This window comes from Amphiura filiformis, chromosome 1 (assembly GCF_039555335.1).
Source record: "Amphiura filiformis chromosome 1, Afil_fr2py, whole genome shotgun sequence".
Classification (NCBI taxonomy): Eukaryota; Metazoa; Echinodermata; class Ophiuroidea; order Amphilepidida; family Amphiuridae; genus Amphiura; species Amphiura filiformis.
The window spans coordinates 102380254-102394512 of NC_092628.1; the positions used below are offsets into that span (position 1 = coordinate 102380254).

Consider the following 14259-nt stretch of genomic DNA (forward strand, 5'->3'; position numbering starts at 1 on the left):
ATAAGTTGACAGTAAAACTGTTTATGAGTGAGTTTCCACAGCTTCTTGAGTCACTTACCATCGTCCCTGGTCGGCTTTTAATCACCGGTGATTTAAACTTTCACGTTGATGATGCGCCTGATCGAGATGCGATTAGGTTCTTGGATCTTTTGGATTCTTCCGGACTTCGTCAACACGTCCAGGAAGCAACACACCGTAGTGGCCATACTTTGGACCTTTTCATCTCGCGAAAGTGTCCGATGAACTTGTCTCTGATGTGACTGTTGTACATGGCTTACCTTCAGATCACAAAGCCATCAAATGTCTTCTGGATATTCAAGAACCTGCTCAGGTAACAGTGGAAGTCCGATCGCGTAATTTTCGCGCCATAGATGTGAACAGTTTCAAGAGAGACATAGTGACATCCTCCCACATGCTCGGTAATGCTTCTCAAGACGCATTTGATGATCCTTCAATTCTCGTCGATCAATATGAATCCATTTTGTCTGGCCTGCTAAATATTCATGCTCCTATGAAAACACGGACCATCGTGCATAGACCGAATTCGCCGTGGTTTGATGAGAACCTGCGTGAGTCAAAACGTATAAAGCGGCGATATGAGCGGAAGTGGTTAAAGACTGGGCTAGAAGTTGATCGCCAAGTATATACGCAGTACTGCAAAGACCATCGCAAGAAAGTTGAGGATGCAAAGTGTGAATACCATCGTGCTAAAATCGCCGCATGTGATGATCGACAGCTGTTCAAGATTGTTGACAAACTCAGCAAATCAACTACATCTACTGTTCTGCCGGATCATTCATGTCGCACAGATCTCGCAAACAACTTTGCACATTATTTCAAGGAGAAAGTGTGTAAACTCCTGGATAAGCTTGACAACTTTGATCCTCCTGAGTTGTCCATCACTTTGTCTGAGTCATGTGAGAGTACATTCACTGCGTTTCGCGAAGTGTCACCTGAGGACGTCCATCAGATTTTGCTGAAATCGGCAACAAAATCTTGCCCCTTGGATCCAATCCCTACAGATCTGCTGAAGAAATGCTTGGATCCACTCCTACCGCATTTGACTAACATCATAAATTCTTCACTGCTCTCTGGTCTGATGCCCCCATCTCTGAAAGTAGCGCAAGTTACTCCCCTGGTAAAGAAAGCCAACTGTGACAGAAACGATATGAAAAACTATCGGCCGATCTCAAATCTTAAGTTCCTATCAAAGACAATTGAGCGTGTATCGGCTACCCAATTGACAGAATATCTCGTGAACAATAATCTGTATGCATCTAACCAGTCGGCTTACCGAAAATACCACTCGACAGAAACTGCTCTCACAAGAATCCATAATGATATCCTTCTAGCTGCAGACAAACACCTCGAGGCTGTTCTAATCTTACTTGATTTCTCTGCAGCGTTTGACACGCTTTCCCATCATGCTTTGCTCGAACGTCTCACGTAAGAGATATGGTATACGTGGAACAGCACTTAAGTGGTACGAATCATATCTGAAGAACAGATATCAAACAGTTGTCATAAAGGGTGAGACATCTGATAGTACCTGTCTCGACGAGGGTGTCCCTCAAGGATCGGTAAATGGTCCACTTCTATTCACACTGTTCTCTGCTCCTCTTGGTGATGTCATTGATGCACATGACATCAATTTTATGACTTATGCGGATGACACGCAACTATACCTGCTTCTCCATCCAAGCGAACGTGAATCTGTCATCCCTCGGCTGGAGCGCTGTCTCCTTGACATCAAGACATGGACTGCTGTGAATAGACTGGTGTTGAATGACTCCAAGACGGAGGTGATTCACATTAGTTCCAAATTCGTGAAAACACCGTCTTTCCCGAAAATCACCATCGGCACGTCTGAACTTGAGACATCGCGAGTAGCAAAAAGTCTTGGTGTACTATTTGAAGGTTCCTTGGACATGAAAGATCACGTAAATAGTGTCGTTCGAGCTGCATCATTTGTCATTTACCGGATTGGACAACTTCGCCGTTATCTTGACAAGGAGTCTGTGGAACGCCTCGTCCATGCATTTGTTTCTTCTCGGTTAGACTCGTGTAACACATTGCTGTACGGTCTTCAGGAATATCAACTCGCGAAATTACAAAGAGTACAGAATTCCGCGGCACGACTTGTAACCAAATGCGGAAAGCGAGAACATATGAAGCCTGTTCTTAGGGACCTCCATTGGCTGCCCGTGCAACAGTGTATTGCGTATAAGATCGCTTTGCTCACTTTCAAGGCACTGCACGGGTTAGCTCCGGTGTACTTATTAGACCTCGTTAAAGAGCGCAAGCCACGGAGGTCCCTGAGATCGGCTTCAGAAGTTCTTTTATGCCCACCAAAGATCCCCAAAACCAAATTTTATGGTGAACGGGCTTTTGCAATGGCAGCGCCAAAGGTATGGAACGGTATGCCATCTACATTACGTGCTAACAAGAACTTAAACACTTTCAAAAAGGACTTAAAGACACACCTGTTTAGTTCTTGTTAGCTACCCACACCATACTTTTAGGCTGCTATTGCGATTGCATCGCTGTGTGATTTCTCCGTGCTAATATTTTTTCTGCAATTGTATGTTTTTTAAAGTTGTTCATGAATAATTTGTATATTATTGACTTTTATTGATTCTTAACATGTTTCATTGGTAAATCTATTTAAGTGTAAATTAAGTGCATTTTAATCTTGTAGTTAACTTTTAATTTTGTTTAATATGTTGTTCTCATGTAAATCTATGGTATATTTTAATGGTTTTTAAGCTTGTTCAGCGCTTTGAGTTTGTTTTTACATTATAAGGCGCTTTATAAATTTTATTTATTATTATTATTATTATTATTCTGCATAGATTACTGGTTTAGTATCCAATGCGGTATATGCTTTATTGTACATGACATTTTCATTCAAATTGAAACCATTATGTTTGTGGCACAGTTGATGAATCAATGAAAAGCAGACTTGAACCTATGGAACACTCTGGAGAAGATGGCTAACAAGTCCATCAAGCCAAACACAACTCTTAGAGGGTTTGCGCGGCATTTTGAGAAGTGGAACCGTATTGACCACGAAGAACTAAGACACCTCTTTCTATTTCTTGCAATTCTTCCTTTTAATTATTAGGCCAGCATGCTTTTTTTATAGGCTAAGCAAGGCAGCTTGTGCATTTTGCATAGGTCTGGAGTCTGGACCATGGATTTTCCATGGACCCAAATGTCCCCTATATATCGAGGGTTCAGAACCAAAAAGACATAAGTTACTATGACCAGCTCTCACAAAATGAGCATAAAGTTGGCTCCTTGCTTTGGTCTTCAAAATCAATATTTCCTCCACAATGTCATTTGTTTTCTATTGATTTTTGTCATGAATAATTGACCGTATCTTCTAATGCTGGCGAAGTGACGTAATAAATCGCATTAACTACCATAGCAATAGGTGAAAACAATTTTGAATATACCGCGCTGCTCTACAAGCAGGTTGCACTCATCACCTGTGTATGTCTGCAATCGTAGATTGAATACAATGCCGGTCTTTTCAAAGATACTAATCGTACAGGTGCGAGTGATCAGCATGATATGGTTCAATGCAGAGGTACCGTGTGAGCGTACCAGTACAGCACGATATATTCAAAAATTATTTTCACCCAATTGCTATGGCAGTGCACTGGCGAGTGTATGCTCATTTTGTGGGAGCAGGTGATTGTGAGTTGAGGCTTTGAGGCTCTCTCAACCCTTGATATATGGACTAACCTGGGTAAACAAATGATCATTTGATAGCAGCTTCTGCTGAAACAGTTCAAATGCATGTAATTTGGTTCCCATCATGACAATCTATTGGATTCCAACAGTATTTTTCAGATTGAGTGTATAGTTCCTTCAAAATCCATATACCGTAAAACCTCGTCTATAAGCATATAGAATGCTTCTGATGAAAGCTAAATTAATCCAGGTGCCATTCTGGAGTTTGAGCAAATAAATGACACATCCGAGCATATACGAACAAGTTTTATTGTAAGACCAATCTTTTGTATTGGCATATTTACGCTAGTTTCGTATGGACTTAGCTTTCATCAAAAACACTATATATGCTTGTAGACGAGGTTTTACGGTATACATCCATTCCTCAATTTCCTTTTAAAACAAAACTGATATCATGTCAAGTCCATGGATTCGTCATCTTTGCTCTTCTGACAAAACTGTTTTATTCCTGAAAAATGAAGAAAAGGTTGTACATGTATGTCTTAAAACTGCAAACTAACTGGACAAAATAATATTGGGTTAAATTTTGTTGTCTGTAATTCCTCTCACCAGATACTGTACCATAACTCAATTAGTGGCAAATTTGTTGTTTTCCAAACATTTAATCTTTGCTTGTTCATGGTTATTGTTAAGTATAATTCTCTAAGCAATATGACCTCTGTTATTACACTGAAGTGATCACACTGGACTAATATCCAGGTAGTTATAATAATAATATCCAGATGGTTATAATTATACCCATATGGGGATGGGGGAGATACTGGTTGTGATAGTTTATTGTGGTATGTATAGGGTGTGAGCATTTTAGCTGTAAGTCCCTGATTGTAGCTAAATGATATGGTGTGTCTTAAGTCACAGTGAACTCCTGTAAAGTTTGTGTTGAGGCATGGTTTATGCCTGTGTGTAGCACACTATAAATCGCTGCATTTTGTTTCTATTTACACCAATCTCTAAGCAGCCATGAAGATAGTATTATAATTACTTTGGAATGGAGAAAGGCACAAATATGTCACAAACTTACTCTGTATAATTTGTTGATATGCTTGAGCTGCAGGAGAATCTGGCATCTCTGAGAGGAAAGATTTACCCTCATCACAACATTTACCTGTGTCAAAAACAAAAAGTTTAATATCTCATTCTGGCAAATTATTTATCTGCTCTCTGCAGGGTTTACTTCATAATTGTTACTTATCAATTAAGTCTTGGGGTGACGTAGGTGATGTTGACGTCAGTGCAAATATGACTGGGCACAGCTTCATACCACAAGCGCTCACTCACAAGTGCTGAAAGACACCACATAGATGTGCGCGCGAAACAGGTGCCTAATCATGTTGATGTCATTGACTCGCCACAAATAGTAGAAGCATTTCTGATGCCAAGAGTTACCCCATGTTATGTTATGTTATGTTTCAAATTAAATCACTTGTGTGTGTCAACCCAATCTTTTGTTTTTTCTCCAGTTAGATTTCTCATCTTGCCAAATCTGAAAAGTTTATCTCACCTATTCTAGGGTCCAATGGGAGCTTTCCTAAGAATGGAATCTTCATGTTATCTGCCATCTTCTCTGCTCCTCCAGTGGTAGGTGGGAATATCACAGATTCATTCTGTGAACCAATCACATTGGTTGAATGAGTCAGTAGAACATTATTAATACCGTATTGTTTGTAATAAACGCTCCCCCTCTAATAAACGCCCCCCTCCAATTTTTCTGTGAAAAATTGACAAAAATGCAAACATTTCCATGACATATCGTGTAGGTAAGCCCCGGTAAGCTTAAAACTTGCATCAGTCATGTCAGTCACGATCGCTAAATTGAATGGACAAAAGTCACAAAACCTATTATGACTCAACTACCATCCATTTCATTGCCTAAATATGGTAGATTTTCACTAATTCCATGCACTTACACTAATTTTGTTATATTCCCCACGAAAATATCATTTTCCGTGGGCGCCGCCATCATGTATAGTGTGAATCCCTCCTTTTAATAGGAGCACCATCGGGAAATTGAACACAATTTTTAAGCTTTTTTCACTGACAATTCACTTCCAATAAACGCCCCTTTTGGAAAAATGCAACGCCCCCCGGGCGTTTATTACAAACAATACGGTATATGAAACTACATACATACACTACAAATTGTTTTGAGAAAAGCTGGATAAGCCATTCTCTCTATCTTACATGGCTTAGTATAACGATTACAGTGCGTAATGGGAGCATGTTCATTCAATATGGAAATCAAACCAATGATGAACAAACTAAGCCAATTACAAATATTCTGAACACCTGATACACTCATTTCTTCCAAGAGTGTTTGTCTCATGGGTATATTACAGCACCAGGCCACACTTTTCACCATCACCATTAAGATATTTTAATGTTTAAACATTCATCAAGACACATTTTTGAACCTTGTTGCTAATGAATGCAAATTTAGCAACCACCAAAAAAAATACAGCATAAAACATTCCCAATCATGTATTGTGTATCTCAATAAAGTAAATAAAACAACAAAGGGAGAACATGTGGGTGTTATATATCCCCATCTCAAACAAAAGTTATTTTCAATTTTGATAAAAAAGCACAAGGTTTATAATGCTCAAAACTCACCTTGCAATTTGGGCACACAAAGCCACTCATATTTTCCACCACACCTACTATAGGTAGATTGACCTTCTTACAGAAGTTGACCTCTTTCCTTACATCCATTAGTGCTACTTCCTGTTAAAGATCATACCACATTCAAATTATAGGTTTCATGGGCTGTACTATGTACAAGTTACGGTTGATTTTGAGATTTGTGAAGCTTTGTAAAGTTTAGTGAAATGGACCCCAGGTATCTTAAGTATATGTATCAACATTACACTGGATACAAAGGTGGCCATTTACATACATCATTTTGATTGCACATATGTGACGTGTCATGTCAAAAGGAGACACTTTTGGGCAGGTTATCAATTTTGAGGTTTTTACATAGCTTAAATATAGAGATAATTTGCTCCACAATGTCGTTTTCCCCAATGAAATCGGACATTCCTAAGCGAAGATATATTGAGTTGGTAAGTTGTGGTATTATAAAATTGGAAATTGAGATATCGGCCTTTAAAAATATTATTGACAATGTTGAGAGTAGGATTTACCTTGAAAAATGTCTCAAAAAATATAAGATGCCAGTTATATTCGGTCTGAAACTATCAGACAATATTTTTAACATTAATTACATCACAAATTCTCAACAAACCCAAATTGTGAAAAAATACTCTCCGGGCAGATTTTTGGCTTTTTCTCCATTTACGATCCTGCCCAAAACATGACACATCACATATGAATGTGCCCGGCAGACATCAATTTCCTTATATGTGACCGTTCACGGCGAATGAGCCGTAAATTCCTCTCCCGGTCAATTTTGTTTTATTTCGTGTTTAGAAAATATACATCATAAGCTTTAAAATGGTATATCATTTGACTTCAAACGATATCCAGAAGTGGGGTTATAGTTTGTTAAACTTTGCTCCTTCAACAAAATTATAGCTTTTTCCACAATGCTGGCAATAAATATCAAACAGTCATAATTGGCGGTCATTTCAAATCATCCCCAAGTCAACGAGGTTTAAGAAAGTTCTCTCATTGTTAATTGTTGGTTAAACATACCTATACAAAATACAATGCCTGGTAACCCACCACTTGAACAGGATTTAGCCAAAGCAAATAAAGACCAGAGCTATTACAATTTCTATAGCCATCTAAGGTAGAAGCTTATTATCCACTTCAACAATAGGATTATTGATTGGTGTTTGACTATCAAAATAAGATAGATGTCGCGCCAGCTTAAGTTACCGATGAATACGACCTTCGTACACATTTTACACTGTAACTCAGAATACAATTTAGGGAATTTACGGCTCATTTGTGCTGTACGGTCACATATAGACGTGCACATGGACCATTGCTGTACACATGAAAATTGGTTAGATCCCCCCGGCATCAGGTCTATGATGAATTGTGCCTTACCTGTGGTGTAGTTACTAGTACAGCGCCATCAATATTGGCTTCGCTCAGATACTGTACAATGGATAAGTGTTCATCTGATGTCCCTGGAGGTGTGTCTACCACTAAGAAGTCTGTATCACCCCAATCTACATCCCTCAAAAACTGTTTGATTAGACCTATAGTGAAGAGAACACAAGAGTGTACAATGCATAAGTGTTCATCTGATGTCCCTGGAGGGGTATATACCACCATAGTCTGTATACCTTCCTTGAGTCAGTAAATTGAAATCAAATTTTGAGATTTTCTCAAAAACTGTTATTTTTAGCAGGAATCTGTTATGCTAGTTAGATTCCTTGCATAATAATTTCCTTTTTGAAAATGTATACTTTTATATTGTTTATCATTACATTTAGAGATACAATAAAAACAATATCTAAATTACTGACTCAAGGAAGATATACATTATACAGACTATAGGAAGTTTTTATCACCCCAATCTACATCCCTCAATAACTGTTTGATAGACCTATAAATAATGAAGAGAATACAAGAGTGCACACTGGACAAGTGTTCATCTGATGTCCCTGGAGGGGTGTCTACAACTAGGAAGTCTGTATCACCCCAAGGACATAAACAAAGCAAGTACAGATGTCATGTTCTTCCAAATCACATTCTGAAAAAACTTGCTGAATCTCTTGTTATGCCGCACTTTAGTTACTGTAGCCATGTTTGGTCTAATTGCTCTCTAACACTTTCCAGTAGGTTGCAAGTTCTTATGAACAATCTTGCAAGAATCATTCTTTCGGCTGACATAAGAACTCCTATTGATACATTGATGAATGACCTAAAGTGGCTCAAATTAGACCAAAGCTGGAACAATCATATTCTTGTTATGTTATTCAAGTGCCTTACTGGGAAAGCTCCTGATTATCTTTGTTCTAGATTCAGCTTTACCCATTCTATTCATAGCTATAGTACAAGAGGAAATTCATCTAATTCACTTCTTGTTCCTCATTACAAGAGCAACTCTGGTTTAAGAACTTTTCATGTCAGAGCAGCTAATCTTTGGAATAACTCAATTGACATTGATACTCGTTCAAACTTTGATTCAATGTCTATTGGTCAATTTAAAAACTATATTCAGGGGGATTGATCATTTTGTAATCATATTATTATTATGTAATTGTATATTTTAACCAATTCCTTTTTGTACAATGTACCGGTACTGTAAATGTTATTCCATTCTTAATATACTTTTGTTTATATTCTTAAGTTATTCTCTGTAACAGGGCCCCCTAGAATAGCAGTGCTTTGTCACTGAAGGGGCTACCCTGTATAATGAAAGCGCAAATAATAATGTTACTCATGTACACATGTCAGTTGTAGCCTCCTGTTGTTCTACGATTTGTTAGACCGTTTCCTCTCTATAATTTAATTTTCTAGATTGCAACAAAGATTGTTCCTTACCATTTTTCTTTGGTCCTCTCCATATCACAGCATCATCAGGACTGCTGAGAAGGAAGCCCACTGACATCACACCTAAATTATCCTCAACATACTGAAAACAAAATTGAGCAAGAATTAAATCAATTTCTTGCAACTGAAAAAGAGCACTTGAGGTATACCGATAATACCGACTTGATGTGGGTAAAACACAGACGGAATGCAGGGGAACAAGAAACAACAAATGTCGGCACAGATGCAGGTAAAGTTTGATCTACAATTTACCCACTCCAGAGCAAACAGAAGTGTAAAACCTCTAAAAACAACAGGGAGTTACGGACCGATCAAGAAACAAAAAGGAGTCAAACTTGTATTTTACAGGACGGAGTGCCCATCTCTCTTTCGTTAGCGATTAGGCCAAACTCCACCATGAGATGTTGCTGTGGGGGGATCGCCACACCTCCTCAACAGCGAGTCTGTTACCTTCCCAGCATAAAAGAATGACGGGACCCATTTATACACCTGGGTGGAGAAGAGTAATTAAGATAAAGTGCCTTACTCAAGGGCACAACACGATGGTGTCACCGGGGCTCGAACCTGCAACCTTCCGATTATGAATAGGAGCCAGCCAGTTCTGTTTGGCACTATGCTCCCTTCCACCGTGCTCCCTTATTGACCAACAAGAAACAAGTAAACAATACAAAAATGCACTGGAACAATTAAAGTGATGAAAATCATTGTACTACTGAGCAGACAACCAAAACAGACAATCTGTTTGTTTGTCTCCTCAGGTGTGCAGTTATCTTAACATGAAGTTAAATAATTACTGAGTACTTACAACTGGAGACCATCCTGACCCACTTTGGTGGACTTGTTCTCCTTCTAAACCCATCAGCCTTGGAATGGATGGACCACAGATGTCAATGTCTAGAATAGCTACCTGTAGGAGTCATAGTAAGGTATCATTTCATTTCATTTCAATTTTATTTATACACGGAAAAGCCCAGATCAGCCCTTGAGCTGGTCTTCCCTGGGGCCGTGTTGCTACATAAATTTACATGTTACATTACATCATTAATCAAGGATATTAAAAGTAAATGGAAATGCAAAACAAGTATAAAAACTATATATGGCAAAGTGATAAAATATAAATTAAACATACAAAGCAAGTACAATTGACAAAAGTAATACGGTAACAAAAGCAAACATTTAGGCAAAGTTCAATTCATAATTACAGTAAAGCAATCTCCTGAAGCGCAGCAGATCTATCGCACAACTGTGCTTCAGCTGAGAGATCGTTCCATAGATGAGCACCCCTGTACGAAAGACTGCGTTTCTTAAAGTTATTTGAAGGAAAAGGAACATCAACATTATTTGGATTACGCCTGAGATTATGATTATATTCCTTTTTCTCAAATAACATGCAAATATTATCAGAAAGTATGTTGTTTGTAACCCTGAACATGAACTCTGCCAAATGGATGTTTCTTATTTCAGCAAGTGTCAACCAGTTGAGTTGATTAAGAACTTCAGACCCTGATGTGTCCCAAGGAACATTGCAAATATATCTAGCAGCTCTTGCCTGCATTCGTTGCAACTTAATTGAATCTGTTTTGGTACAATTACCCCAAATTATATCACAATAATTGAAATGTGGTGCAACAATAGAGTTGTATATAAGCTTGAGACCCATTCCATGTCAACTCCAGGGATGTGCACCGCAGCACCTCTTCAATTTTTTTCTTTTTCTGTGTGGTGGTAGATATTGATGAGAAAGTAAAATCCCGAAAATTTGAGCTTCATACTCCATTTCGTTTTCCTGTGGCATCAATTTGAAATTTAGGGGGTTCAGCATAAAAAATGTGTCGTAACGCGCAAGACGACGTTTGGAGATCCATAAATGTATAAAGGGAACCCTTTACAACTTTGAAAAGTATGTATCCTGGGGTACTTATTTGTGCAGAATTCAAATCTGGCATCAGAAAACTTGTACCTCCTTTACTTTAAAAGATCTAGGGCCATCAAAATGCAACTTCGTCCATCCAGAACCAACTTTGGGGGGTCAGAACTCCATAAGTAAAAATAATTTTACTGTCCATTTTTTTGCCAGTCAGAGGCCTTTGGTAGGACATTACTCTTATCCAATATTGAGCCTATTAGAATACTTTTAGCTGAGATATTACCCATGGAAAACCTTCAAAGTTACTTGTGGCCTGGGCATTTGATCCAGGGAGAATCTTTAAGACTGGCAGGGTCAGAATTTCGTTTCACAATGCGAGAATCAATCTTGATTCTTGCAGAATGAATTGCGGGAATCATTTGATTCTTGCAAATCAACTTCTGTGTAAACTACAAACGTTTGCGGAAATCTTTACGAGACTTGATTCTCTGATTCATGCCGAAATTCTGACCCTGGACTGGGATTGAATGCTCGTTAGGCCACCATTTAAAAAACTTTGAATTTTACACAAGCTGTTGTTGCGAATATCCTGTTTCCAGCTATAGCTCTTGCAACTTTGTGAAAGCATGTCAGAATGGAGTTGGAAAGACACATGGTTGGCTTACCTGAGTGTTTTCATCATGTGCAAGTCCTCTAGCCAGGTGTGCAGAGAATGTACTCTTACCCACGCCTCCTTTACCAGATAAAACTAAGATCTTGTGCTTTACAGATGATAGCCTCTCTTTGATGACTTCAATATCTGACAAGTGAGAATACATGAGCCATGCATGAGTTAACATTAGATTAACAGAACTGCACAAAACATATCACTAGCCATTACAGGGGAAACGTGGGACACAAGACGAAGTGGAGTTTCAAGAAGATCTTTACGAGGTAACTCATCTTAGTCCACTTTCCAAACTTTGTTTGGCAGGAAAGCAAGGAAAACAAGATTGATTTATTACTCACCTGGGTCTGGTGGCTTTGGTTGACTGCTAGCACAGATGTTCTGGTTTGGGCAACCTTGGCATGCTGATGCCTTACCAGCATCTTCACTTTCTGTACCTGGACAATCTGAAAACCAAGGTGAGAGGTAATAAGATCATTTAGGTTAGTGGCAAAACATTGTAAATTGACTTCTTTAAGTCCTGATGAAGTCAGAGTCTGATCTGAGGGAATTACTGCAATGTAAACAAACTAACTCATGGCCCATATGAACATGGTGTACTGGTTTTCAGTACCATGTTTTCCATGGTTGACTGTAGGAACCCATGGATTTGATCCGACCATGTTGCCTCATGGTACGCCAGTTCCAATAATTGAAACTCCCGGCTCCGACCGTGAGTTCCAACAGGTGCTGTGCATGTGTTTAATGTGCATTCACATACACACCTGGCCGTCGGTACGAAGAAATTGTTGCTCCAAAAACCCGGGGGGATCACTCACATTAAAAATGGTCTGTACGCATGCGTGACCAAAAAACAAGTAAAAGGGGGTGTTTTTTTTAGGAAAGGCAAGTTACGCGCGTGACGCGTTTGGGGTCTAAAAAACAGTGATTTTCAAGAATAAGGGTAGTTTTCTGAAACTGCACAACTTGTTTAGGGTACCTTTTCAAATTTTTGGTAAATTATGAGTCCAAAAAGGGTACATTTGTTGCATTTTCACCAGCCAAAAACTCATTAGGGGGTAAATTCTACACTAAATTACCTTATTAAGCGGCTAAATTTGCTGGTAGGGTAAAACTCGTTTAGGGGGTGTTTGAAAAAAATTTGGTCACACATGCGTACACTGTCATATTTGAGTGGCCCCCCCGGGTCCAAAAATGATTGCAAATTACACATATGCACATTTGTAATCATTTTTTACAAACACAGCCCACAGGTGAGCAATGTATGAATATATGGAGAGGTCAAACACATTGTTTTAAAATTATTGTCAATATTAATATTTTGTGACATTTATAATGAAAATAATTAACACTGAAGACATGGAACCTGCTCCCGGAACCTGCTACAACTTGAGAACAAGTCCTCAAACTACGAAATTTGTAGTTACTACAACCTGAGACATACCTATTTATAGGTATGGCCGTGTAAAATTAATATTTTGGTTCTCGTCCCCTCCCTCCTCAATTTCTGGGATTTGTCAGATTTTTTTTTTTTTTTTTAGATTTTTCAATTTTTTTAGACTTTGGAATTATTTATGAAATCTTCATACATATTAGAGAACAAGCATCACTTCCAAGTCTTTTTGTGGTACTCTAGGGGGTTTATCCCTCAGAATCTCACATTTGAAAAAAAAAAAAAGGGCCTCATCGTTTCCTCGAGCACTGTTGGAAAAAAAAAAAAACTACTGACAATCCTAATTTTACAATTGAAAAAAAAAAAAAAAAAAAAAAAAAAAAAAACCTCCCTCCCTCATCAATTCATGAAAATCCTCTGGACGAGAACCAAAACATTAATTTTATACGGCCTATACTACCCGGTACTAGTCTCAGCTACAACTGCGTGTACGCCGTTTCATGGTTTGTAGGTAAGCTTAAATTTATATAAGGCACGGCATACCAACTGCCACACAAATTGTGTCACAATGTAATATGGAATGGACCGTGTACATCAGTTAAATAGAGACACCATTCTAAACTCTTGCATCTTGATTGCTATTCGCCACTTGCACGGTTCCGCCATTATGCACTATATGGGAAGCCTCGAACTGGCAGCATACATGAAAGGAAGAATTCTGTAACCTTACACAGAATGTTACATGACTAGTTCTTCCTTTCATGTATGCTGCCAGTTCGAGGCTCCCGCACATAGTGCATAATGGCGGAACTGTGCAAGTGGCGAATTGTAACACGAATTCAACCAAAAAGTGTAATTAAAAAAAAACCTTACGAGCCGGTGCGTTCTCTGGAATTATTGTCGCCATGTCATTCTACATTAAGGGCGCACACCACTATATGTGCCTGATAAGGGTGCACGACACTAGTTGATAATCATGGTCATTTATTAATTTTTATTGAAATATTCCGGGGAAATATTTTTGTGGGGAGGTCCGGGGCAAGGAAAGTCTACATTTCTGGGCACGCGAGCTATTTTTTTTACCAAGTCAGATGGGATCCCCGATGG

General features: G+C 38.7%; 2 protein-coding genes across 2 annotated transcripts; one reads left to right on the forward strand and one right to left on the reverse strand.

Annotated features, from left to right (window-relative positions):
- Window positions 1–412: 412 nt before the first annotated feature.
- Window positions 413–2501, forward strand: LOC140165151 (uncharacterized). The gene is made up of 2 exons (XM_072188593.1): window positions 413–1138; window positions 1404–2501. Exons 1-2 carry the CDS (start codon window positions 413–415, stop codon window positions 2499–2501), a joined length of 1824 nt encoding a protein of 607 aa, XP_072044694.1.
- Window positions 2502–3149: 648 nt separating this feature from the next.
- Window positions 3150–14083, reverse strand: LOC140161006 (cytosolic Fe-S cluster assembly factor NUBP1 homolog). The gene is made up of 10 exons (XM_072184384.1): window positions 14026–14083; window positions 12101–12205; window positions 11758–11891; window positions 10031–10132; window positions 9217–9307; window positions 7771–7925; window positions 6370–6480; window positions 5261–5363; window positions 4781–4864; window positions 3150–4207 (listed from the first exon to the last, which is right to left on the reverse strand). The coding sequence occupies exons 1-10, from the start codon at window positions 14057–14059 to the stop codon at window positions 4152–4154; spliced, it is 975 nt and encodes a 324-aa protein (XP_072040485.1). The 5' UTR covers window positions 14060–14083; the 3' UTR covers window positions 3150–4151.
- Between the last annotated feature and the right edge of the window lie 176 nt (window positions 14084–14259).